At 47.0% G+C, this 27802-nt stretch overlaps 1 protein-coding gene across 1 annotated transcript; it reads right to left on the bottom strand.

Moving 5' to 3' along the window:
- Positions 1-3715: 3715 nt before the first annotated feature.
- Positions 3716-27802, bottom strand: LOC118087008 (protein-arginine deiminase type-1-like). The gene is made up of 16 exons (XM_088671510.1): positions 27370-27802; positions 20819-20996; positions 18968-19040; positions 17781-17842; positions 15335-15452; positions 14130-14255; positions 12706-12884; positions 12407-12510; positions 11113-11236; positions 10587-10694; positions 9060-9211; positions 7097-7241; positions 6603-6696; positions 6311-6390; positions 5206-5331; positions 3716-4557 (listed from the first exon to the last, which is right to left on the bottom strand). Exons 1-16 carry the CDS (start codon positions 27462-27464, stop codon positions 4324-4326), a joined length of 1998 nt encoding a protein of 665 aa, XP_088527636.1. The 5' UTR covers positions 27465-27802; the 3' UTR covers positions 3716-4323.

Here is a 27802-nt window from a genome sequence, read left to right as displayed (position 1 = left end):
TGCTCACAACCACACACAGGAGGCATGAGGGACCCCAAACGATGGTGTGCAAGCCCTTATATAGACAGACCACCCCCAAATACATCATACATACATCATAGAAGGGGTGGTCTACAGCAGAAATGTGAGTGTGTTGTTTTTCTCTTGTCTGCCAGGATACCTGATGATGGATCAATGATTGCATTACCTGGGCCAGTGTTTTTCAACCACTGTACCGCGGCACACTAGTGTGCCGCGAGATGTTGCCTGGTGTGCCGTGGGAGAATTATTTTATATATAGCAGTGGTTCCCAACAGGTGGTCCGCGGACCCCCAGGGGACCGCGAGCTATGCCAGAGGGGTCCGCAAGATGCTATTAGAATAAAAAATATATTAAATATATTTCGTATGATAACATATTTTTTGTTTTGGCCGCTTCCTGCATGAGCAGAGTCTAGCGCAAAACTAGAATTAGATAGAGGCAGTAGTTCTGCTGTATGCCGTTAGGTGGCGCTTTACAAACACTACTGTTTTGCAAAGAGGCAGCGTGCGCATTCTAAACGCTCACCTCCCCAAGATGCTTTGCGCGCGTCGGCTTCATTTCTGCGCTACTGTGCAGGTACCCTGTCTTCTCCATTCCCCTCCCTCCTCCCTGGCGCGCGCTGCCTCTTTGCAAAACAGTAGTGTTTGTAAACAAAGCGTTGTTTTTCGCGGAAGCTACAGTTCGCGTAGTTAAAAATGGACCGTTGGTTTCCAGTTTGGAACCTAATATTTCAGAAATAATGGACTCAAAGGACAGATTTAACTCATCTCATTAAGAACTGAAAATTAAAACTAACTGTATACTGATGGAGTACTCTGTTGTAACTGTAAAAAACGTATAAATATAAAATATAAAAAGACTCTTAATTTGGCTCTCACTTTTTAATTTTAGGATTAGGAATTAATGGGGGTCCTTGTCACAATAGCGGCTCGATGAGGGGTCCTCGAGAAAATTTTGTTGGGAACCCCTGATATATAGTCAATATAGGCACAGAGTTAATTTTTTTTAACATTTTCTAATGGTGGTGTGCCTCGTGATTTTTTTCATGAAACAAGTGTGCCTTTGCCCAAAAAAGGTTGAAAAACACTGACCTGGGCTATTTGGCCACTCTTTTGTGATGATAAACACTTAATTCCTGAATCCAGGTCACAGGCTCACCCTATTCATACACAGACACACCCTTAAGACAGGATTTGTGAACAAAGAGACAATGGGGAGGGTTTTCCTATTTCCATCCAAACTGCAGAGGAATATTTGAGATCACTGAAAGAGTGAAAATGGTTTTAGGATGGTTTTCCTGTCCTGTTTCAGACATGTGGTTTATATACCCTGTTTCTCTGAAAATAATACGAAGCCATAAAATAAGCCATAGCAGGATTTTTAAGCATTCAAGGAATATAAGCCATACCCCCCAAATAAGCCAAACTGATAGACAGTTTAACCTTGTTATACTTCAGTAGCACCTTAAAGACCAACTAAGTTTATATTTTGGTATGAGCTTTCGTGTGCATGCACACTTCAGCTCATACCAAAATATAAACTTAGTTGGTCTTTAAGGTGCTACTGAAGGAATTTTTTTATTTTGCTTCGACTCAGACCAACACGGCTACCTACCTGTAACTTGTTATACTTAATAATAATAAAAAAATAAGACACCCCCTGAAAATAAGCCATAGTGGGTTTTTTTGGAGGAAAAATAAATATAAGACGGTGTCTTATTTTCGGAGAAACACGGGTATGTATATGTTTGCCTGGTACATTTATAAACATTTATTTTATATATTTGAGAGCTTAAATTGTTATAACAGCTGGCTACAATGGAAAAGGAGGCTGTGGTTAGGCCTACAGGAAGGCTGGAGGGAGAACGGGAAGAGAGGTCATAATATAAGCAGGCAGCAAATCACACACCTTGATCCTGAGAGTAAAAAGGACATCTCTCTATTCCCAAAGCCTGGAGAGATGGCGCAGCCTTAATGAATGAATGACATTTGTAGCCGCCAATCTATTTCTCCAAGGACACACACAGAATCCGGACACAAAAGTTATTGGGCTTTTTAGTTGTTGCAAAATCTCAAGAATAAATGAAGTTTATTCTGGGGCTCTTCCCATATTCTTATGCTGAGAATGAGTGAATCGGTGGTCTGATCTACAACCCCAGCCATACCCAGATGTATGCAAATCTGCATATGCTCAGAATCCCATCCTCCTCAGATACTTGCCCTTTGGATGACTGGAGTCATCAACCTTATGGGCAAGAAGGGACATTTTCCAGTGTTCAGGCATATGCTGTTGGGCAAAAATTAAACAGGAAAGAAAAGGATGAAAAGGATCTAGGGGTCTTAGTAGACCCCAGGCTTAACATGAGTCAAAGGGCCATGCAGCAGCAAATAATGCTAATGCAATTCTAGGCTGCGTCAACAGAAGTCTAGTGTCCAGAGCAAGGGAAATAACACTACTGCTCTATTCTGCCTTGGTCAGACCACACCTGGAATTCTGTGTCCTGTTCTGGGCGCCACAAATTAAGAAGGATATTAACAAGTTGGAATGTGTGCAGAGGAGGGTGACTGAGATTATCAAGGGTCTGGAAACCAAGCCTTATGAGGAATGTTTGAGAGAGTTGGGTATGTTTAGCCTGGGAAAGAGGAGACTGAGATAAGAAGAGAGCCATCTTAAGGGCTGTCACATAGAAGATGGAGCAAGCTTGTTTTCTGCAGAGGCTGAATGGCCGCCACCTGTCAGAGATTCTTGAACTGTGACTTCTGCGTTGCAGTGGTTTGGACTAGATGAGTAACAAGTGATTCTCAGAGGTGATACGACATATATTTCTTCTCTTTAAAAATCTACTGAAGACTTCCTTTTTCTAAACCAGGGGTTCCCAACAAAATTTTCTCGAGGACCCCTCATCGAGCCGCTATTGTGACAAGGACCCCCATTAATTCCTAATCCTAAAATTAAAAAGTGAGAGCCAAATTAAGAGTCTTTTTATATTTTATATTTATACGTTTTTTTACAGTTACAACAGAGTACTCCATCAGTATACAGTTAGTTTTAATTTTCAGTTCTTAATGAGATAAGTTAAATCTGTCCTTTGAGTCCATTATTTCTGAAATATTAGGTTCCAAACTTGAAACTTTCACTCTGAAATCCGACCGCATGTTGAGCCGATTTCTATATTTGTTTTTCATGAAACACATGGAAGAAAATGCTTGCTTTGTTTACAAACACTACTGTTTTGCAAAGAGGCAGCGCGCGCCAGGGAGGAGGGGGGGAACGGAGAAGACAGGGTACCTGCGCAGTAGCGCACAAATGAAGCCGACGCGCGCAAAGCATCTTGGGGAGGTGAGTGTTAGTAGAATGTGCGCACTGCCTCTTTGCAAAACAGTAGTGTTTGTAAAGCGCCACCTAACGGCATACAGCAGAACTACTGCCTCTATCTAATTCTACCGTAGTTTTGCGCTAGACTCTGCTCATGCAGGAAGCGGCCAAAACAAAAAATATGTTATCATACGAAATATATTTAATATATTTTTTATTCTAATAGCATCTTGCGGACCCCTCTGGCATAGCTCGCGGACCCCTGGGGGTCCCCGGACCACCTGTTGGGAACCACTGTTCTAAACTTCTGTCATGTTTGAGCAAAGGGCGTGATTCCTGATCAGATGTGACTTCAGTTTAGCAATGAGCTGAGCGACACTTTTTAGAATCCTTTGGAAATGCATTTATTTTAAGACAATTGGCTTTGCAGAGAACAGCCATCCCTCGCTCTGCAAAATCTTCATGGGAAGGGGAGAGGACGTGTTGTGGTCCTGTGTATGTTTACTCAGACGTAATCCCTGCTGCACCCAGTAGGACTTACCCCGCAGTAAGAGTGCACCCAGTGCCAACCCTACTCGGAGTGGACTCACTGGAGCTAATGAACATAGAATCATGGAATTGTAGAGCTGGAAGTGACCCTAAGCGTCACCCAATCCAACCTCCTGCAATGCATGACTAACATCGGTGGGTCTCCTCTGAGTAGGTCTCACTTGCATGCAACCTTTAAAATACTTGTTCTGCCAAAGAATTCTCCCCATCCTACCCCATCACTGCCAATCTTTCACTGAAGCACTGAAAACCATAATTTTGTGGTTTGGGTAAGTTTAGTGCATCATGTTTTAAGTGGGTTTTTTGATCCTCATTTTCCAAGCCCAACATGCTGGAGAAGATGGTGTTCTTTGAAAACCTTCAGGCATCTTAGCTGCCCAGAAGTACTGAACAAAATAAGTGTGCGGGGAGGGGGCCCGGAGGCTCCCCCCACCAATTTCAGGGTGTTGTGTTCCACCAGTGGAAGGAGAAGGGTTCCCGGAGGACGTTGGTGCCGCAGTGGACCTCGCCAGACAAGATGTGGTAGGAGAAAAAGTCATCGATGAAGGTACAGTTCAGCCCCAGCGGTTCCAGCAAGGAGCGGACTTTCTCTTCCAGGCAGCACTGCCCATGGATGATGGGGCCGAATGGCTTTGGGATGCCCAAGTGCTTCCCCAAGACAAGCATGTTCACCTAGGCAGAGGAAAAACAACCAAAAGCAACAGTCTGGGTTGGTTTTTCTGCCATCCCTGCTAAAGTTCAGCATGTAGAAAGCTGCCTTCTACCGAGTCTAACCATCCATCCTGCCTAAAGTTCACTGCACTGACTGGCAGCAGTGCCTCTCCAAGGTTTCGGGCAGAGGGTCTCTCCCAGTCTTCGCCAGAGATGCCATTGGGATGGAACCTGGGGCCTTCTGCAGGCAAGGCAGGTGCTCCACCACTGAGTTATACCTTCGCCTAAAAGTAAAATAAGTTTCTAGTCCTCATGGGTCTGGGCAGAGGACTGATTTTTAAAAGGAACACAGGGAGCTGTCTTTCACCGAGTCAGACCATTTGGCTAAGTATTGTCTACACTGACCGGCAGTGGTTCTCCAGGATTTTGTGCAGGCAGCCTCTCCCAGCTGTACCTGGAGATGCCGTTGGGAATTGAACCTGCAAGGCAGCTGCTCCACCACTGAGCTATGGCCCTTCCCCATCTACCTCAGTGCTGCCTACACGGACTGGCAGCAGCTCTCTGGGGGGTTACTGCTCTGGAAGCTCGATTCCCAGAGAAGAGGTTTCAGTTGCACTCGATGCCCCTGCATAATCGCCAAAGAACGATGGAGGAAGGAAAGCCCCTCACCATGTCTGGAAACAAGGCGGTCGCCGTAGAGTCTTCCAGGGTGAACAGCTGAGGGATGTCCACGATATCTCGCTCGCTCAGGCCCAGCTCCCGCTTCAAAATGCTCCGGTTCCAGTCGATGCAACTCTGGAAGAAAGAAGCAGCAGCAGCAAAATATTCCCCTTGGGCTGTAAAACTCTCCTATGTTTCATGTTGAAAGGTTTGCACCTGAAGGCAGCAAAACCGCTGTGCATTTTTAAGCTCAGGATAGCGAGTAACAGGTTTTTTGTAATTTAAAAAACAACCACAAATTCCTGAGAGATTACCGGTAAATAACAAATCACAGGCCCCTCCAGATTGTATATTTTGCAACATGTTATTGGCACAATAATAATGTATTACTGGTGGATTTATTTTGCATTATTATTATTATTATTATTATTATTATTATTATTATTATTATTATTTCTATCCCACGTTTGCTCCAAGGAGATCAATATACCACACATGCTTCCCCTCCTCTCCATTTTATCCCCACAACCACGCTGCAAGATAGATCTGGCCAGGGGTGTAGCAAGGGGTGGGCTGCCCCGGGTGCCACCCTGGAGGGGGGGTGACACTCGTGGCGCCCCTCCCTGGCCCACTCCTAGCCTCCGCCCGTGCGCGCTGAGCAGGTGAGTGAGCAAGCTGCAGAGCCAGGCTTTTTACCGGGCGGCAGGGCAACGGCGCCTCCCAAGCCACCCGGTAAAAAAACCTCACTCCGCGGCTTGCTTGTGGTTTGCCGGTGGCAAAGATTATTCTTTGAAGAAGAATCTGCTTTATTTGCACTTTCCGAAACAAGACAGGAACCGAAATGCAGCCCCCTTTCCAAATTTGCACTTCTCCATATTTTGCAATGCACTTCTCCAGCCATGTGTGCAAAATAAAAATAAAAATGCGTATACTGTACTGAGGTAAAGTGTGCGTAAAAATGCATACAATAACGAAGATGGCATTCAAAAGCAGACAACCCTGCTTGTGGGTTTTCCTTTGGGGCTTCTGGTCAGAGATTGTGAGAAGAGGAGGTTGTTATCCAGGGTGGTATGGATACGAACCAGATCCACCTGCACTCTGATAAACGGTTTACCTGCACATACTTGCTGTCACGGTGCAAAAGTCTGTCCGCCAGGAGCTCATCCAGAGTAATGCGCCCCACTCTCCCGAGACCTGCAAGGGAAATGGTTTTCACAAATTTCAAAATGTGTTGGCTTTCGTGAGCCCCATCAGGAAGGGAGCAGTAACGACATGGTGCTGACAACAGCAATGTGGCAGGTTCAAATCCTGTATGGGGCAGCTGCATATTCTGACATTGCAGGGGGTTGGGCTAGATGATCCTCAGGGTCCCTTCCAACTTTGCCATTCTTTGATTCTGTCCTCACCTTCAAACAGGGCAGCATTTCCGAAACCTTCTTTTTGCTTCTCTCTGAACAGCTTCAGGCAAGCAGCGGGACTGGCTAAGAGCAACCGGAAACCCTGCAGGGAGAGAAATGACAAAGGTAAACTGCCGGGCAGAATTTGGGTCCTCCATTTAGGTGCTCATTATGGGATGCCCTCAAGCAGGACATGAGTGAGACAGCAACTCTCCTCACCTGTGATTCCTGTGATTTTCAGAGGCATACCGACTCCAACAGCAGAGGTAAAACACTGTGACTAGGAACCACTGATGGCTTTGCCCTCCCAGAAATTGTCTAATCTCCTTGTAAAGCGTTTTTTGGGAGGCTGCAGCCCTCCCACAGAGACTGGGGACAGGGATAGGGCTCCGTGAGAGAAGCCGGCAGAGTGACTTTTCCAGTGCAGCGCTAATCAGGTAAAAAGCATCAAATATGGAAAAGGATAAGGAAGCGGGTCAAAGCACTTCCCTGAAGATCAGTACCTTCCTGTTGGAAGCCGGAACAAAGGTCAGGAACTCATCTACATGCCCTACAGTGAGCCAGTCAGAATAGAGCTCAATAGGGGGCTGGACTCTTTGAGCATAGAGGAAATCCCGGACAATTTTGACCATTTTCCTGTTGCCAGACCTAAGAGATGAGGCAGGGTTTGTTTGTTTTTTAAAGAAAGGGAGGGATGGAGGGAAGGAGAGAAAGAAAGAAAGAGAGAGAGAGATAATAGGTGGGATTAGAACTAGAGATGGGGGAGAAAATATATTCAGTTTGCATTTGATTCTCACATGGTTTGAGCTTTCCAAACCAAAACACAGCCACCTTCTGAAATTCACACTTCTTCTAATTTTGCAACACTGTTCTCTGGTCAAACAATGTGTACAGAAATGCATATACTACAGCAATGCATGCATTTAAATGCATCTGATAGTGAAATAAATTACAAAAATTCATTGTGTTTGAAAAAGCATCCCTGCCTGAAACCCTGGCGAGCTGCTGCCAGTCAGGGACATGGCTCAGTAAGAGGCAGCTTCCTATGCTCTCATGAGTAGCCAGGTGCATCTTTGCAGTATCTGGGTGGTGAGGAACTCATTGAGAACCAGAAACCAGCATTGCCTTCCCAGCAAACATCTTCCCAGCTGCCTCTGTCTGAGTTGGGAGGTGCTTGGGTCTCTAGGTGGCCTCGTACTCTGGAATCCTCCTCCTCTTACATTAAAGGTAAAGGTAAAGGGACCCCTGACCATTAGGTCCAGTCGTGACCGACTCTGGGGTTGCGCGCTCATCTCGCATTATTGGCCGAGGGAGCCGGCGTACAGCTTCTGGGTCATGTGGCCAGCATGACAAAGCCACTTCTGGCAAACCAGAGCAGCACATGGAAACGCCATTTACCTTCCCGCTGTAGCGGTTCCTATTTATCTACTTGCATTTTGACGTGCTTTCGAACTGCTAGGTTGGCAGGAGCTGGGACCAAGCAACGGGAGCTCACCCCGTCACAGGGATTCAAACCGCCGACCTTCTGATCAGCAAGCCCTAGGCTCAGTGGTTTAGCCCACAGCACCACCTGGGTCCCTCCTCTTACATTAAGGCTTCCTTATTAACCAAGCACAGAACAGCACAGGAGAGCTTTTGTTAGCCGCATGACAACCCATTCCTAGTACTTGCCTCCTCCAAAACAATTGCTAGACCAGGGTCCCCCAGAGAAAAAATCTGAATGGTACCCAGCAACAAGGCAATGACTTTCTGATTCATCCCCTGATGAAAAGATTTGGATTTATGTCATCATTGCTCTCTCTGGAGTGTCCTTGGTGCCTTAGATCATGGGAGGCGGGGTCCAGATATCGTTGGACTCCAGTTCCCATCAGCCTCAGGCAGCATGGCTAATGATCAGGGATGACAGCAGTTGTGGTTTAGCCAGAATGGCATAGTGGTTAGAGTGTTGGGCCTGGACCTGGGAGAGTCCAGGGTTCAAATCCCCACTGTGCCATGAAGCTTATTGGGTGTGACCTTGGGCCAGTCCCTGCCTCTCAGCCCAACCTACTTCACGGGGTTGGTGTGGGGATTAAAGGAGGAATGGGAGAACCATGTATGGCATCTTGAGTCCCTGGGAGAAAAAGCTGGGATATAAATACAAGGAATAAATCAATACAGTATCTGGAGGGCCGAAGGCTCCCTGACTGGCAGTCGCTCTCCATAAGTTGAGGCAGGAAGTCTTTTCCCCAGACCCACCTGGAGATGCTGCTGAAGATTGAGTCTGGGACCGTCTGCATCCCAAGCAGATTCTCTACCACTGAGATATGACTCCTTCCCCACCCCAAATTATTTTCAGTTAACAATTGAATGGCACTGTGTGCAAGTCTTGAAACCTTTCCCCTGCAATGCAGTCTTCCCCCACCTCTACAACCAAGGGTGGGGGGAATTATAATTGTAATTATTTTTATTTTGAACATGGTGGTTTACCCTGGGAAACTGCTGCCGATGAGGATCCTTCCCAGTGGGTACTCCTTCCCCTTGACCGTCACGGCAGGGCTGATGTCCAGGTTCCCGAATGAATCCAGGCTGGATACACGTCCGTACCGGGGTTCTCGGGTCACGTATCCAAAATCAGGGCCCTCCAATGAAACACAACAAGGAGAAATAGGAGCATAGGCAAGTTATACAGAAGGCAAGGTGTTGAACAAGATGTGCCTTTAACTTCTAATCTGTGTCTGGAAAATGCTATCTGTTTCTAGAGAGGAAGGTGAGAAATCTTACCTAACCTAGAAAGATGTGCTTTCATTATTTGGCTTTGAGAGGGGCAATGTACAGATAAAGTCCGTTGCAGCCAACAAAATTCTGCTCAGAGTAGACCCAGAGAAATTCATTGCTGTTTTTCCTGCTCTCGTAACACTTGAACATCCAGTGGAGCTGAACGTTCAGGACACATCAAAGGAAGTCCTTCTATTCATGGTTAAACTATGGAACTCCCTCCTGCAGGAGGCAGTGATGGCCATCAACTTGGTTGATTTTAAAAGAGAATTGGACAAAGTCGTGGGAGAAGATAAGGTTAGCCATGACTATGAGTCACAGTGGCTATTCTCTGCCTCCACAGTTGGAGGCAGCAATGCTTCTGAATACCAATTGCTGGAAACCACAGGAAGGGACAGTTGCTCTTGTGCCCAAATCCTGCTTGTAGGTTTCTCACAGGCATCTGGTTGGCCACTGTGAGAACAGGATGCTGCATCAAATGGCAGGCTCTTCATATGTTCTTATGTTAACCCAGTGTGGTAGACGGAGTTGGGTTCAAATCCACTCTCATCCATGAAACTTCCTCAAGTGACCTCAGGCCTAAATCACTCTCTAGTCTAACCTCTACCACACAGGGCTATTGTTAGGGGACAAGTAGGGTAGATGGAGAGACAAACATAACCACCCTAGGCTCTTTCAAGGAAGATGTGGGCTTGGTTTGTACGGAACACTAAACCATGGTTTGGTTAGCCAAAGTGTGCTTTGTATGAACCCAGCCAGCAGACCAACTGTGGTTTGTTTTCTGGTGGCAAACCAAAATGTCATGCCATTGTTTCCTTTTGGCTTTAGGAACCATGGCTCATTTTCAAAGTGGCTTGGCATTTTGTCTGAGGCCTCACTGAACCATGGTTTGTTTGGTTACCCCAGCCCGTAATCTCTTCAAGCAACAGAGGGAGGAGGCAAGAAAAACAGAGAATCAAGAAGCTATGACAACTCTTACAACATATGAAATGATTGCTTTTAGTCGCAGATTGTGTATGGATAAATATAATGATATTTGCAATGCATTCATAGAAATTACAGTTATCATGGCTTTTTGTTCATCAGTGAGACAAAGCGTGGTTTGTTGAACAAACCTCAGTTTAGCATTCCGTGCGAACACATCCATGATATTTAGATTTCTTTTCTAATGCTGTTGATGAAAAGATCTGCTTTCAATAACAGAAGTGATGTGCTGAGGGCTGAAGAAGCCTGACTTACCAAAATGCTTTTGAAAGGGAATTTCTTGAGGCCTCGGTTCCTGGGGGAGTCAAAGACGACGGGGAAGGACTTGTGAGGGGCCTCCACATAACCAAACTCCATCTCATCCTGTTAGATAGAGGGGAGGGAAATGGATCAGGATCCCCACTGGTAAGGTACCGTATCCCTTTGGGAATGACCAGTTTAAAAATCTGTTTGCAAAAACACTCTTCCCTCTTTCCCCCCAAATGGATACTAGTTACTTAAAGCGTTTGCAGCCCGTTCTTCAGATCAGCAAACAAAGCCAATGAAAATAATAAAAGGAAAACAATAATATATACAAGAATTGCAAAATCCTATGAGCAGGTCCAATAAACAGCAAATTAGCAATTGTGCCTTAAGGTGAGCAAACAAATATTCACCCTTCCCTAACTGCTGGAGTGTGTATTGGGAGACCTGGGGAAAGCAGTGATGGAGAAGGCAGAGACGTCCTGGTGAAGCAGGTGCCTCACCTGGCCTCAGGGATGTACAACTTCAAGGAGGGTACCTGGATCCAGCGATCACCCCGATTTTCAATCTCCGGGCAGATGGTCAGCTTACAGCCAGCTTTCTGTGCCAGGGCTTTCACAGCCTCCAGGAATGTCTGGTTGGGGTTGGTGCCTCTTTCAATGCTGGAAAGGAGAAAAAAGATGCAAAGGGAAGGGAAACTATGTAGACGAGGACTGCAGGGCCATCTTTAGCATATCTGCCCAGTGCCAGGTCAAAGTTGTTGAGCTTTTTTTAGGCGCACAAGTCTAAGTTGTTCAGCTTTTAAGGAGGTTGAACAGCGAAAACCGGCGCTAACATGAAAAAATAAAAAGGGGAAGCGATAGCCCCATCTTCCATTTTTGCAATCATACGAAAATGAAAGATGCCACTAGGGGGCGCCACTGGATACATTGATTCTGCAGCTCTTCCACAAAAAGAGTATGGAAATGACCCAGTGACCGGCCGCGACTGACCGCCGATCACAGTTAAGAGCTTAGGTAGCTTCAGCGGCAGGCGCCTGGCACCCCTTGCACCCCCCAGGTAGAGACCGCCCCGGAGGACCGTTAAGAGCATGAGAAGAGCCTGCTGGATCCGGCCAGTGTCCCATCTAGCCCAGCCTCCTGTTCTCGCAGCAGGCAACAAGATGCCCCAAATGGGAATCCTGTAGGCAGGATATGAGCACAACAGCATCTCTTCCCATTTGTGATTCCCAGCAACTGGCATTCAGAAGCATTACTGCCTTCGACTGTGGAGGTAGAGCATAGCCGGATTCTGGCTAGTAGCCCTTGACTCCCTTACTCTGGAAGCCATTGTGGCTCAACTGCATAACACAAATTAGCTTAACACTCCCCTTCCCCCCCACGTTTCCCAGGACTTGTTTCCTTTAGCATCGAGATGTTTAGCTGGGTAGCAAAGGGTTGCCTTCAGCTACGTCCTAGTCAGAGCAGGAAATGAATGAGCCTATGTTTGCTATGTTCAGTCAATTCAGTAGCTCTTCCCTGAGTAGGCCTAGCACTAGTTACAACCCTAAGGAAACTCTGAGATATAGAATCGTAGATGTATAGAGTTGGAAGGGACCCCAAGGGTCATCTGGTCCAACCCCCCACAATTCAGGTACCACAGCTGAAGAATTCCAGGCAGGTGGGCATCCAACCCCTGCTCGAAAACCTCCAAAATCCATTTAAAGGTTGGAAACCTAGGAAGTGATACTCATCAGCTTGGTTTCAGCATCCTAAATGACACCTTTACCCACTGCTCTACCACAACACTCCCCCCCCCGTCGCCACCCACAAAAATATTGTGGTTTTTTAAACCTGCAGACAAATATCTCCAATGGCTTCAATGTGTTGGGGGTCATTATCCAGGGAGCCACTCGGAAAACCACAGTGTCTGTGAAAACGGGTGTGGCTGGCGAATTCTGTGGAAATTAAAAGTTGGGGTGGGGGAGGGGAGAGAGAGAGAACATCAGAAGAGTCTGGCTGCAGGGTCAGGTCATTGGGCCCACGTCCAGCATCCTGTTCTCACAGTGGCCAACCAGATGCTTATTGGAAGCATGGGTGCAGCTGGAAATTATGACCTCCCGTGTCCCCCGCCATCCTCATCAGGATTGTACCTGACTTGAGTGCTCCAGCAGTGTCGCGTGCAAAGAAACTAGGCCTTTGAAGTCGGCATCTGGGAAGGCCAAGCCCTCAACGTAGAAAGTGTGCTGCCCTTTCCCATCGGTGTGACCCACGGTGTAGGAGAGCTTGTCCACCCCCAACACATGCTCGTAGTTGGAGAATGACACATCGCCTGCAGTGAAAATAAGCCACATGACACCTGTTATTATATGTTGTGTTTATTTATAATATTTACAGGGAAAGTCGTGTAAATAATATCCTGCAAGCAAACTGGAACAATTGCAGGATGGAAGTTTGCTGTTGTATAACTTCCTTGCAGACTGTTAGGGCAAAATTCTGGGTGCGAGAATGCTCAGCCACCCAGCTCATCAGGCAAGGGCCTGTGGTCGTTGCGGAGTATAAAAGGAAGGAGTCCAGCCACGATCCGGAGCAAACAGCAAGGTTTATTACTGCGCAGCAGGTTCAGTGCCAGACTGAACACCATGAACAGGGCTGCAAGAACTTTTAAAAGTTCCCACCACCACCCCATAATGCACATCGAAAGCATCATACATACATCACTTGTGACAGGGTAAAACGTCAGAAAAGGGGAAGGTGCAAGGGGCATTAGCATACAGGTAAACAGGAGGTAAACAGGATTAACATAAGGTAACAATGCACGATGTCCCAGGACATTGATAAGCAAGTACCAGTAAGTATCTGGGAGGGGATCCTTGAGTACCTGGCGGGGGGGGGGGGAAACAATGGGTCCAGGTGTGTGTATTGCCTCTGGCTTCGGAGGGTCGGGAATGGCAGGAGATGGTACCTGAATGGATTATGGATATGCAGAGGAGCACCACCCTGGCTACGTGACCTCTCGCTTAAAGGATTATGGCTGTTCCCTGCATCCCTGAGAGCCCTTGGCCAGAGTCGCAAAAGGGGGTTTCATTTAGAAATACAGATACACAGTATTCATGCATAAAGAAATATGGTTACATAGAGTCTCAGGCAACAGAGAAAGGGTAGGAAAGGGAGCCTTTATTACACAGGGCTTGATCTTGAGGGGTTCGATCGAGGGGTTCGTGTTGGTGCGACACTAGAGTGGTGTTGTAGGATCAGACGGGGTCCCCTTGAGGGCATTTGTGCCAATCTTGATTCCCAAATGAAGCCTCGTTTGGGTGCCCCCCCCATAAAATTCCCTAACACAGACAAATCAGAATTAATGTACAATAAAGACTGGATGCAGTCTAACATCCGCATGAGTTTTCTGCAAACAAAGCAGAACAAATGCACCATAAAGGCTGCGCATTGTCCGACCTCTGCATGAGCATTGCATAAGCAAATCGGGACGGATGCTCAATGAACAGGTCTGGAGGATCCTCCTGTTGATTCTGCCAGACCAGAGGGCAGATATTAGAGCAAAAAACTGGGGACTCACCTCTAGCGTGGAAAACTCTCACTTTGGCTGCATCAAACAGGGAGATGTGAAGGACCAGCTTGTGGGTGTCAAAGACGCCAGCAGGGCCATGGGTGTTCAGGATCAGAAGCGACAAGTCTTGCAGGTCTTGGAAAAACAGGAGGGACAAGGATTTAGGTGTCAGAATAGGTCATCATCAAGGTGCTCCTTCCAGCCTCCCTAGACGGGGTGTTCTGACTGATTACAGTTACATACCAACCCACTCCAAAGGTTCATGCAAACTAGCGGTTGATGTCTGAGAACTGTTGACTCTGGGAAATGGCCTCAAAGGTCTCTGCAGCAGAGGTACACGCACGAAGCTTTGTTGCAGGGGTGCACATATGAAACTTGACTTCAGAGATGCAGAGATGAAGCTTCATTTGATGCTATGAAATTTGGGGGTATTGGGAGCCGACGGTGCTGGTCCTTCCCCTCCCCATATCCTGGTCACCATAGGAGGGGAAAATGGAGAGCACAGCCATGGGCGTAGCCAAGGGGGGGCAGGGAGGGGCAGCTGCCCCCCAATAATTAAAAATCAATAAAAATATATAGCAAACTAACAAAAAGCCTGCCCCCCCACAACAGAAAGCCTGACTATGCCCATGAGCACCGCAGAGATACAGAGGACTGGTTTGTACTCTTTCCTTATTTTTAATTCCGGGATTTGGCTATAGAATCTGAATTAATGCCAAACAGACAAGAGTTGCTGAGACTGGGCATTTTGGGCATTTTGAAAAAAAATTGTATTTTAAACCATTGTAATAACCCACCCTGGGACCCTAGGATGAAGGGTGGGTAATAATAATTACTGTTCTTATTGTTATTATTATTAGAACCATTCTTGCCCATCACAATAAGCTGTAGGCCTTTGCGGGCAGGGATGCGGGTTTCACTGGCTTTTTGCCATCAAGCTGCAAGGCCAAGGTTCAAGGGGCATTTATTTATTGCATTCACATCCCACCTTTTTCTCCAAGGAGCTCCTAGGAGCATACATGGTTCTCCCTCTCCCCATTTAATCCCCACAACAACCCTGTGAAGCAGGTCAGACTGAGAGGCAGTGACTAGCCCAAGGTCACACCTAGTGATCTTCATGGCCAAGTGGGGGGAATTGAACCCTGGACTCTCCCAGGTCCTAGTCCAACACTCTAACTACTACACCACACTGGCTGCTTGGCCGCAGCAAGTACCTGCGTGGGATCGGACGTATGGATAGGCATTGTCCATGTCTCCAAAGCTTGGGCCGTCCCTGTCGCAGTTGACCAGCAAAACCGCTCCTTCTCCTTGGGGACCCCAAGACCATTTTGTCTGCAGGGAAAATAGCAACAATGAATTTCGCTTCCTCTCAAATGATATATAAGAGGGTCTCTCTTGTGTGCCTTGGGGGGTGGGGTGGGGTGGGGTGGACCGAGCCTCCCATTACTCTCATTCATTCTGCTTCCAGCAGACAGACCCCTTTCCAAGGTGGATCCATGCAACCAGATCCTGCCCCCCATTTGGAGGCCAACAAGTTTTGGATCTGCTGGTTTAGATATACTGTACACATGTTCACTTGGCTCTGTGGCTAAGTCTGGATTGTTAGTCAACACAGTCCTCCCATCCCACCCTGTTACAATAAAGGCTTTTTCAGGCCCCATTCAGATGCAAAAGAGGAGGCACAAAACTTATGCAGGGGTTTACGTTCTGGGGGTCTGCATGCAAATATCTTGCAGAATGTCACGCAAGATCCTGCAAAAAATCTCCTTCTGACTGTTTCCTTCCCGTTCTCCATTCATTTTCCTACCCCCTGAGGAAAGCTGCAATTGTGCAAGTAAATCCCAGGTTAGGTAGGACATTTGCAAGACCACTTTGTCATGTGAAAATCTCTTGGTCTCTTGCAGTTGATTTGGTGGGGAGGAAGATTCCAAAAGCTTGAAAAGTGGCATCACCTTCCTTATGCCTGGTAGGTAGATTTCATTGCTTGGAACCTTAATTCAGTTTTCAGGTGACACCTTCTGTATAAGAAACTAAGCAGGGACCCTCTGGCCAACTGCTTAGTGGCAGAGCAGAGCACCTGTTTAGCATGCAAAAGGTCCCAGGTTCAATCCCCAATGGCATTTCTAGGTACAGCTGGGAAACACACTCTTGCCTGAAACCCTAGAGAGCAGCTCCCATTCAGTGTAGACAACACTAGATGAACCAGTGGTCTAACTCACTTTTTTTTACCCCGTTCCAGATACTGCCCCATGCGTATAGCAAGAAAGTTGCGTCCTTATCAGACAAATCCAGAGGGGAATAGGACCATCATTTGCCATGAGCATTGTGCATACACGGTGTGGAGAGAGTAGACAGGAATTTTCTTGTCTTCTCACCATAGTACAGTAGACCCTAAAGGAGTCATCTGACAAAGCTTAATGTTGGAATGTTCAGGACAGGTGAAAGAAATTCCCTTTTTTTTACACAGTACACGTTGTGGAACTGATTACCACAAGATGGTGATATGATAGCCATGTTCAAATATATAAAAGGATGTCATATAGAGGAGGGAGAAAGGTTGTTTTCTGCTGCTCCAGAGAAGCGGACACGGAGCAATGGATTCAAACTACAAGAAAGAAGATTCCACCTAAACATTAGGAAGAACTTCCTGACAGTAAGAGCTGTTCGGCAGTGGAATTTGCTACCAAGGAGTGTGGTGGAGTCTCCTTCTTTGGAGGTCTTTAAGCAGAGGCTTGACAGCCATATGTCAAGAATGCTTTGATGGTGTTTCCTGCTTGGCAGGGGGTTGGACTGGATGGCCCTTGTGGTCTCTTCCAACTCTATGATTCTATGATTCTATGAAGTGTTGACCGCCAACTTGGGTGGCTCCAAAACTGGTTTGGACAAATTCATGAAGAAGAATGAGAAGTGATGGGATAGCCATCTTCAAATATTTGGAGGGCTGTGAAAGATGGAGCAAGCTTGTTTTCTGCTCCTCAGCTAAACCTTAGGAAGAACCTCCTAACGGTGAGAGCTGTTCAACAGTGGGACGGGCTCCCTCGGAAGGTGGTGGACTCTCCTTTGTTGGAAGTTTTTAATCAGAGGTTGAATGGCCACCTGTCAGGGATGCTTTAGCTGTGATTCCTGTGATTCCTGACCTCAATGCCCCTTAGGTCATCCCTTCCAACTCTACAATTCTGCAATTCTAGGACAAGGCTATTGACGGCTACTAATAATCATAAAGATGAGTTTGTACTACCTAGTATCAGAGACAGCGTGGAGTGCTGAGCCTCACACCTGGCCAAGGTAAATTGGAGGGCAGAAAAGGTGTGGTGGGGACCGTATTTTGGCAGACATGGATCTATTAGCATATCTGTTGTCGTAATTCTTTATGCAGCACATAGTTCAACGGCGGAACTCCCTCCCACAGGAGACAGTGATGGCCACCAACTTGGATGGCTTTAAAAGAGGATTGGGCAAATTCATGGAGAAGAGAGCTATCGATGGATACTAGCCAGAATTACTAGCAATGCTTCTGAGCATCTGTAGCTAGAAGCCACAGGAGGGGAGGGCTGCTGTTGTGCTCAGGTCCTGCTTGGGGGTTTCCCATTGGGGCTGTTCAGCCACTGTGAGAACAGGAGGCTGGACTGACAGAAACATAGGAAAGCCTGCCATTCTTACCTTGTTGTTTGCTTTGCCATCCACCTTACCAGTTCGGCTAGTATCAGCGTCCAGAGAGATAGCTGGCAATATATTGGTGCGCGGGGGGGGGGGGGGAATAATCATGTTAGTACTTCAGGCTAAATATTTGATACTGTGCATGAATATTTTTACTTTATTGAATTTATACCCCATCCTTCCTCCCCAAGCAGCCCAGGGGGTTAATACCATAGAGCAGGGGTCAGCAAACTTTTTCAGCAGGGGGCCGCTCCACTGTCCCTCAGACCTTGTGGGGGGCCGGACTATATTTTGGAAAAAAAATGAACAAATTCCTATGCCCCACAAATAACCCAGAGATGCATTTTAAATAAAAGGACACATTCTACTACTCATGTAAAAACACCAGGCAGGCCCCACAAATAACCCAGAGATGCATTTTAAATAAAAGGACACATTCTACTCATGTAAAAACATGCTGATTCCCGGACCGTCCGCAGGCCGGATTTAGAAGGCGATTGGGCCGCATCCGGCCCCCGGGCCTTAGTTTGGGGACCCTGCCATAGAGTAAGCTGCCATGCCAGGCTTAGCTAGGTCAGTTCCCCTTGCCTTGGGAGGAAATAGGTAATGAAGCCTATTGCTCACCCCCAGTCTACCTAAGAAGTTCAACATGTAAAGAGGTTTGAGCTAGTTGCTCCAGCTCAACCGTATGGCTCTCATGAGCCGCTATACCAATAATTTAGGAACCACTGTAACTTGCCTGTGTAACCTTTTCTGAATGCTATATGGAAAAGCACATGAATCTGACCTTTGGAGGGTTTGTAATTAAACTATTTTTAACTTACCAAATGTGTGAACTTTTTCTATGCTGGGGGCAAGGAGAAATTTGGAACCTACTGGAGTCTGTATAGGTCTAACAGCCTATATTTCCATGCTGTACTTTGCTGCATACTGTATTTTGTGATTTTAAATCTCTGCTGGGGTTTTCTTGCCAAAAGCACTTGCCCCAGACTTGGATCTATTCTTGGAATCCAAAAATTCTAATCTCAGTCTCTCTCTCTCTCTCTCTCTCTCTCTCTCTCTCTCTCTCTCTCTCTCTCTCTCTGTGTGTGTGTGTGTGTGTGTGTTACACCAACAGCCTAGAGCTGTAAGGAATAAGGATTTGAATACCAAATACAAGTGAGAATGTGGAAGGACTGGTTGTTACTTACCCATACAAGTGATGTACAACCAAGCATTGGCAATGAGGATGTCCCCCGTTGGCCCGTAATAGGATACCCGAACCTGCAAAAAGACACAGGACCCAGTCATAAGAACATAGGAAAAGACCTGCAGTTTTGATCAGACCAATAGCTCTGATCTAGTTCAGCATCCTCTTCCCACAGTGGTCGAAGCAGGTGCCCCAAAGGGAAAACCACAAGCAGCCATTCCCAACAATGCCATTGACACCTAATGTTTTTGTTTTTTCTTGCGAGGTTTAAATGGCACACAGAATGTTAAGTCCCATATGGCAGCAACATGGCCTCTTCCAGACCACCGTTTAATGTGGACCTCTGTTAATTCTCCACTCCCCATGTGACGTTCTCCTCTAAATCACTGACTTTCCACCCATACCACTCTCTCAATCTTGATTGGCTCATAATAGATACTCTGGAAAGTAAGGGCCCCCCTCATCTTTTTATTCCCCTAAGTCTCATGGTTCCCTCCAGGCTTGTATTCAAAGGACAGGCTTTCAGAAGATGAGCATAGCTGTTGGTATAAGCAGGCATCCCCAAACTTCGGCCCTCCAGATGTTTTGGACTACAATTCCCATCATCCCTGACCACTGGTCCTGTTAGCTTTGGATCATGGGAATTGTAGGCCAAAACATCTGGAGGGCCGCAGTTTGGGGATGCCTGGTATAAGGGTGCCTGGTAAAAGGTGTTTTCAACACCTCTTACAACAACTCTAGAAGGTAGGTTCTATTTAGTTAGTTAGGTATTTCATAAAATTTATACACAACTTGATTGTAGGGGGGGGGGCACACCAAGCGGTTTACAAAAAGCTTAAACAATAAAATTACCCAGAATAATTTACAATGATAGTTTAAAACATGGGTAGGCAAACTAAGGCCCGGGGGCTGGATCCGGCCCAATTGCCTTCTCAATCTGGCCTGTGGACGGTCTGGGAATCAGTGTGTTTTTACATAAGTAGAATGTGTCCTTTTATTTAAAATGCATCTCTGGGTGATTTGTGGGGACTGCCTGGTGTTTTTACATGAGTAGAATGTGTACTTTTATTTAAAACTAGTCATGAAGCCCGTTAAATTAACGGGTGCTAGAACAGACCTGTTGCTCTAGCAACCTCGGGGACATGCACAGAACTGACATTGCTCGCCCGCCGCCACTTGTAACGGCCGCTGCCACTTAGAAGTAAGTCCACGCGAGAAGTAAACGGTCTCGCAAGTGCGCCTGCGTGGAGACAGAGCTCGCGAGCACGGGGCTATCTCACACGTCCTCTGGATTCTCTCGCGAGAGCTGCTCCGAACGCCGAGAGGCTGAGCTCCCTTACGCGCCGGCCAACGCGCTCTGTCTCTGCGCTCCAAGTCCCAACGGCTGTCCGTGGGGCACATGCGCAGTAGCGCAATCCCACGGACACAGGGACTGGACGCAGAGACACTTGCACTTTATTATATAGGATTCATCTCTGGGTTATTTGTGGGGCAAAGGAATTTGTTCATTTCCCCCCCCCTCCAAAATAGAGTCCGGCCCCCCACAAGTCTGAGGGACAGTGGACCGGCCCCCTGGTGAAAAATTTTGCTGACCCCTGGTTTAAAACATACCCAAAAAGCTAAAATACTAAAAATACCGAATTCTTACAAATGTGGAACGGGTTTTCTTTTCTTTTACAAAAGTACTTCAAAACACCATACAACAATCAGCCTGCCTGGGTTTGATATCCATCTGGATCCAGCACACCTCCCTTGTTGCGACACTCTGCGCTGCTCACCGCAATGTGGTCAAAGTCTGGCTCCCAGGAATGGTTGCCAGGCGCTCAGAGGAGCCCAGCTGCTCCCCGCTCACCTTGTTGTCATTGACGGCGCTGCTGGGTCCGCTTAGAGCCACGACCACTTCCATGTCCGAGTCAAGAAGCCACCTTGTACCTTCAGATGCTGTGGCAACACTGGGGTTGTAGATGACGTAGACTCGAAGCCCGGAAGTTCCACGGACATCAAATGACGTGGCACCTTTGGGTATAGATCTAGGGCCAGAGCAAACCGTTGGGGTGGGGGGTGTTCAGTTTTATCATTGCATTATCATCACTGATAATCGGAACAACTTTCTGACAGTAAGAGCTGTTTGACAATGGAACGGTTTTCCTCCGGAAGTTGTGGACTCTCCTTCCTTGGAGGTTTTTAAACAATGGTTGGGTGGCCATCAGTCAGGGATGCTTTAGCTAGGATTCCTGCATTGCAGGGGGTTGGACTAGATGACCCTTGGGGATACCTTCCAACTCTGCGGGTTTATGATTCTACAATCACTATTCCGATTACATTTGAATGACATATTTTTCCTTCAAGGAACACCAGGGGGCACCCGTGGTTCTCCCCCTCCTCATTTAATCCCCACAACAACCTTGTGAGGTAGGTTAGGCCGAGGGAAGGCAGTGACCTCATCCCCAAAGTCACAACCAGTGAGGTCCCTGGCAAAGTGGGGGTTTGAACCCCGGTCTCCTAGGTCTTAATCTGACATTCTAACCAAGGGCGGACTTCGGTAATATGGTGACCCTGAGCGAGGACAAAATTTGGCCCACCTCCCTAAATATTTCTTATTTTCATGCCCACCCTCTTGCCTTCTGTTCTGCGCATATTTCGTGTTCCTTCGGCTCGGCGCCCTGTGTGGGGGAACCGCCCATAGCACTTCCCTAAATCCAGCACTGCTCTAACCACTAGGTCCACTGGTTCTCTATTCCAGCAAGGCAACAAACCCAAAACACTTTAGTGCAAAGCAGGCTCAGTAAGGGGTGTGGTTCCCTAATTGGTGGGGGGGCACTCCCTTGGGTTTCACCAACTCATGCCTAGGGCCCGCTACTCTAAAATAAAGAATAATCCAGAATAGCGCTTTGCACGACCTACTAAGGAAGAAAATAACACAATCCAATCCAAAACAGTAACCACTGTTGGCATATTTATTCCAAAGCCAGCTAAAACTATTTAGTTTAATGAACTCAACAAAACTGTTGAACTTGGTCCAGTGATGGGGGCTTTTTAGAGTGATAGACGTTGACCCCTCAGTCACACCCGTGATTCCCCCTTATCTCTTGGCCCCTGGGAATCCTGCTGGCCACTTTGGGATCCCCTACCCAAGAACTTCCCTTTCATTCTGACTGCATTCCAAAGCCAGGATTGTGATGCAACGGTACAGCTTCAATGAGAGCTGCTTGGCGACAGCCACACACACACACACACACACACACACACACACACACTCCACATATGCATTGCCACCTTTCTCTCTGTGCTTCCTTCACCCAGCTCCGTCTATGCCTTGCAGCAGCTTGTAAAGAAAGATATAAACCTGTCAACACGTGGAATTTAAAAGGGAAGCCGAGGGAGGCAGTAAATCTGGCCGTAAACCTGTCTAATCGCTCCTTTCCTTGTAGTTGGGCTCTGTTGGATTTACGATCCGCAGAAGCACACCCATTAAGCATGACTCCCGGAGCTAGTCGTCTTTGGTCACAGAAAGGAAGGACGGAATGCAAGGTGGAGGGTGGAGGGGGGGGGATGAAACCCTCCTTTATGGGCCCTAAATAGGTAAGAACAATCATTTTAATAGTGTTTTCCATGCAGGTGGAACAACCGCCTTCGATTTCTTAATCTGCACACACCTATAAAGGTCATTCTGGGAGTTTGGGCTGGCTGATCACATAGCAGTTAAAGTCCGGAGCCCATTACAGGAAGCCCCTGAGCAGGTCCTGAGTGCGAGAGCAATTCTCCCCACACCTCAGCAAGTGGTCGGTTGACTCTGGACCTCCTCCTCCATATAATAAAATAACTGCTGGATCAGACCATAAAGGGCCCAAGTAGCCCAGCATCCTATTCTCCCAGTAGCCCATTCCGCTTATGTGGTTTATATGTTGCAAGGGAGAAGCTTCGCGACGTAGGATAGGATGTCCCTGTTTTCATTTGAGAAATGTTTGGGAGGGGGGGGATGCTTCGCATTTGTAAAAGCTTGATCATTTAGTGCAGGATCACCCAAACTTTGGAACTCCCTGCCTATTGATACCAATCGGGGCAACTTTACTGTATTCTTTTCAGCACCTGCTAAAAACATTGTCGTTTGAACAAGCCTACCCAGTCGCTTACAAAGTTGGTGTGAACTTTCTGTACGTTTTAAACCATTTTTCTTGATGATTTCTTTGTTTTATCTTTTTGTGAACCCCTTTGAGTTTTGTTTGTTTCGTTTCTTTGTTGTTGTTTTTAACAATCTAGTGGCACGAAAATTTCATGAAATTAAAACAAACAAACAAATACCGTGTTTCTCATATTATAAGACACGTCTTATATTTATTTTTTCCTCAAAAAAACACACTATGGCTTATTTTCAAGGGATGTCTTATTTTTTTCCTCCTCCTGCCGCGGCCGGCATTGCTGCTGCTCCTATCACTATGTCTTATTTTCGGGGTATGGCTTATATTCCTTGAATGCTTAAAAATCCTGCTATGGCTTATTTTATGGGGATGCCTTAAAATATGAGAAACAGGGTAAATGTCCCCCCGGGGCTAAAGACTCTTCCTCAGCTACAACTATCAAAGCAAGTACGTAAGTATGCGACCTACTTAAGAGGTCCTAGAGAAAGATACTTTCAAATATCACCCTTTGACAGCCGCAAGGCGAACAAAGAGCCCCGTGACACCTTGAAAAGCTAACAGGTTGCCTGAGGTACAAGCAGTCTTGGACTAGAAATACAGCTTTGTCATATGGACAAAATGTTATCCTTAGTTGACAGGTATATCTATACATTGGCAGGAACAGTTGACAGGGTGGCTATCAAGGATATGGAATGAAAAGGAGTACAGTAATGTGATATTCAGACTAATTTTAAAATGAAGTTCTCCCCGCAGCCACCCCAATTTCTGTCTCTCTGCTGGTGCTGCCTTTGGAAACCTGGCGCCTTCCAGACATGTTGGACTACAACTCCCATCAGCCCCTAGTCAGCGCACAGCCATGTTGACGCTGCATGTTGGGTACAGCTAGTGGATTTGGTGGTTCTGAGCAGAATTCCGCCCAATCAGAGCTGATGCGGCGGAATCTGCAGAGCTGCAAATCTCTGCAAACCTGGATCTCTGCTACCTCGGAGTTTGGTGCAGTGGAATCAGTTTTGGAGGGGAGGCGAAGGGAGAGGGACAGAGCCCGTTAAGAAGATTGCTGTACCACTTGATTGCCGCCAAACCGCCAAACCTTTTATAACAGATGCTAAAATTATGGATGCAAATAGTTAAAAGCAAGGAATTTAAAAACAACAACAACCCACTGTTGTACATGTCTGGGTAGGTTTGCCTAAAGGGAAATGTTTTAAGCAGGTGCCGAAAAGAGAACAGTGAAGGCCTGATGTCAAGAGGCAGGGAGTTCCAGAGCATAGGTGCTGACACACGAAAAAAGGATTCCTTGCAACTGCAGAATGAGTCTTATATGGTATCTGTAGCAGTGGCAGTTCTGCTGATTGACATGGCTGAGTTGGTATTTATAGGGTAGGGTGCTGTGGTTAAATCACTGAGCCTAGGGCTTGCTGATCAGAAGGTCGGCGGTTCGAATCCCTGTGACGGGGTGAGCTCCCGTTGCTTGGTCCCTGCTCCTGCCAACCTAGCAGTTCGAAAGCACGTCAAAATGCAAGTAGATAAATAGGAACCGCTACAGCGGGAAGGTAAACGGCGTTTCCATGTGCTGCTCTGGTTTGCCAGAAGCGGCTTTGTCATGCTGGCCACATGACCTGGAAGCTATACGCCGGCTCCCTCGGCCAATAATGCGAGATGAGCGCGCAACTCCAGAGTCGGTCACGACTGGACCTAATGGTCAGGGGTCCCTTTACCTTTTTAATCCCACAAGGAAGCTGGTCCCAAGCTATGGATAGTGCCTAAGCATTGGGTAAAGGGACCCCTAACCGTTAGGTCCAGTCGTGACCGACTCTGGGGTTGCGCGCTCATCTCGCATTATTGGCCGAGGGAGCCTGCGTATAGCTTCCAGGTCATGTGACCAGCATGACAAAGCCGCTTCTGGTGAACCAGAGCAGTGGACAGAAACACCATTTACCTTCCTGCTGTAGCAGTACCTATTTATCTACTTGGACTTTGATGTGCTTTCAAACTGCTAGGTGGCATAGCTGCCAAGTTATCCCTTTTTTAAAGGGAAATTCCATTATGCTGAATAGGCTTCCTCGTGAGAAAAGGGAAAACTTGGCAGCTATGCTAGGTGGGCAGGAGCTGGGACCGAGCAACGGGAGCTCACCCCGTCGTGGGGATTCGAACCGCCGACCTTCTGATCCAAAGCAACGCTGGGAGTGCACTGGACAGGGAGTAAACAGGAGTGAGGTTCTACACTTAGGTAGGAACCAGCTGTGGAAATATAAGATGAGGGGACACCTGGCTTGGCAGCAGGACACAGGAAAAGGATCCACGGGTCTTAGTAGACCACAAGCTGAACATGTGTCAACAGTGTGATGGAGCGGCAAAAAAAAAAAAAAAAGGCGAATGTTACTCTCAGCTGCATCAATACAAGTTTAGTGTCCAGATTAAGGGAAGTAATAGTACTACCCTATTCTGCCTTGGTCAGACCACACCTACAATGCTGTGTCCAGTTCTGGGCACCACAATTTAAGAAGGATATTGGAAAGCTGCAATGTGTGCAGAGGAGGGCAACCAAGATTATGAAGGGTCTGGAAACCAAACCTTACGAGGAACAGTTGAAGACGCCTGGAGAAGAGGAGATTCATGCCTTGCAATTCATGCCTTGCAGGGGGTTGGGGTCCCTTCCAACTCTGCGATTCTGTGACCGAACACCCAAACCCACGTTTCTGCCTTCCATGACAGCATGCCAAGCACATGAGGAGAGAGGGCACAGAACCACCCTCCTCCAGGCATGCACTTACATGAAACCAATCTAAAATAATAAAGCTGTGTTCAGGTCCCTTACACCCTCCTCCTGCTTCTCCCAGAACGCAGTTCTTGAGGGATTACTCATGCTGGAGGCTGCACGCTGCCGGTGTCACAGTGTACAGAAATAGCGCCTTGGTCTCAGGGGCGTGGGCTACTTGCACACCTAGCCTTCAAGTCTTTGCTTGCCTAACGTTGTCTGACAACCCTCCCCTCCCTCCACCTTCAAGGGTTCATGGCTAAGCTCGATCTGTTCTCCTTCACACCTCTCCTTCCTCAGAAGAGAGAAGGACTCATGTTCCTAAGGTTTCTTAACATGACATAAAATAACCAGTTGACCTACAATATTCTCTTGCCTGTCACAGGCCCACTCAGCCACTTTAATCAGTGGAATTGCCACCACTACAGGTGCCACATAACACATGTTCCACATTTGTAAAAACTCTGTTTGGAACTTTGGAACTCCCTGCCTCTTGATAGCAATCAGATGCCTTCATTATATTCCTTTCAGCACCAGCATAAAACATTATTGATTAAACAAGCATATCTAGACTCTTAGGAAGTTGGTGCGGATTTTAATCTGTTCTAGTATTTTAACTTTTTGTATATTTTGAAGTGTGGCTGCAAATTTTTCCTGATTTTACTGTTTTATCTTTTGTAAAGTGCTTTGAGGGTTATTAGCTTTTTAACATCAAGCTGTGTATACGTTTTATGAAATAGGTGAATAAATAACAAGCCAGTGGCCCATCGAGCCCAGCATCATTACAGTATTCAGAAATGCCATTGTTGTTGGTGGTGTTGAATTGTCCCTATTTTCATTGGACAAATGTTGGGCGGTATGGAATCCCAGCCAGCATAGCCACTGGTCAGGGATTTCTGGACGTCAACCCCTGGTGAGCTATAAATTCTGACTTTCTAAATAGCTAGCAGGAGGTTGCCTTCTAGCAAGTCAGACCATAGATCCATCTTGCTCTGTAATGTCTACACTGTCTGGCCTCAGCTCCCCAGGGAGACCTCCCCAACCCTACCTGGAGATGCCAGAGATTGAACTCGGGACCTTCTGCATGCAAAGCAGGTGTTCTATCGGAGAGGTCTATTGTCAGGGGTGACCCTTCAAGGAAGCATTGATTAAAATCTATTTGACACTACAGTATTTTAAACCACGAGTCTTGTGGGTTCGTGCCATTGAAAGCTGGTGCCAAGACATTTTTTTTTAAATAAGAATTTACGGCACACTTTTCCCTCAGTGGCCCACATGCATCACCTCCGTCCCACTCACAACAAAGCTGCAGGACAGAGACCAGAAATCACTGACCTTGCTTATTGCCAGACACAGCTAAGATCGAACCCAACACCAAGCTCACAACGCCTTTTAACCACCCAGGGCTGCCTATTCTCACAAAACGCTCAACCGCCAGCCCATGCAAAATGCCATCATTTGCCCACAGAAATGCCATCACTTGCCCACAGAAACGCCATCACTTACCCATGGATGTCTATCGAGATTTCTGTCCCCAGCACGCAGACGACGTAGTTCGGCTGCTCGGTGGACACCCGCACGACTCTCTGCCTGGCTGTCATTGTCTCAGCGGGGAGAAAAGGCGGTCAAAATTAGCACTTCTGCAGAGAGCCCGGATTGTCCTGTTTTCACGGGGAAACCAGCATGACTTGCTTCAGAAGGCGAAAAGGAACCCTGGGACCTCTGCTCCACCTTCCTTGTTCCCTTTCCCTCTTTGGTGTGTTGGTGCTGTCTCCTTGCCTTCGAGTGCAGCTGGGATCTGAAATATATGGAGAGAAATATATAGTTGGGGAAGGGACAGAGGGAGGAGGTTCCAATCTCTCCCCAAAAGACTTCAAAATCTGGGTCCTTTGGTAGGGACCTGGGTGTGCAAGGGTGTTGGATCATCAGGGAGGTCACA

Source organism: Zootoca vivipara, chromosome 6 (genome assembly GCF_965207765.1).
Source record: "Zootoca vivipara chromosome 6, rZooViv2.hap1.1, whole genome shotgun sequence".
Classification (NCBI taxonomy): domain Eukaryota; kingdom Metazoa; phylum Chordata; class Lepidosauria; order Squamata; family Lacertidae; genus Zootoca; species Zootoca vivipara.
Note: the sequence above shows the minus strand (reverse complement) of the source record. Positions and strands in the feature narration are given on the sequence as shown.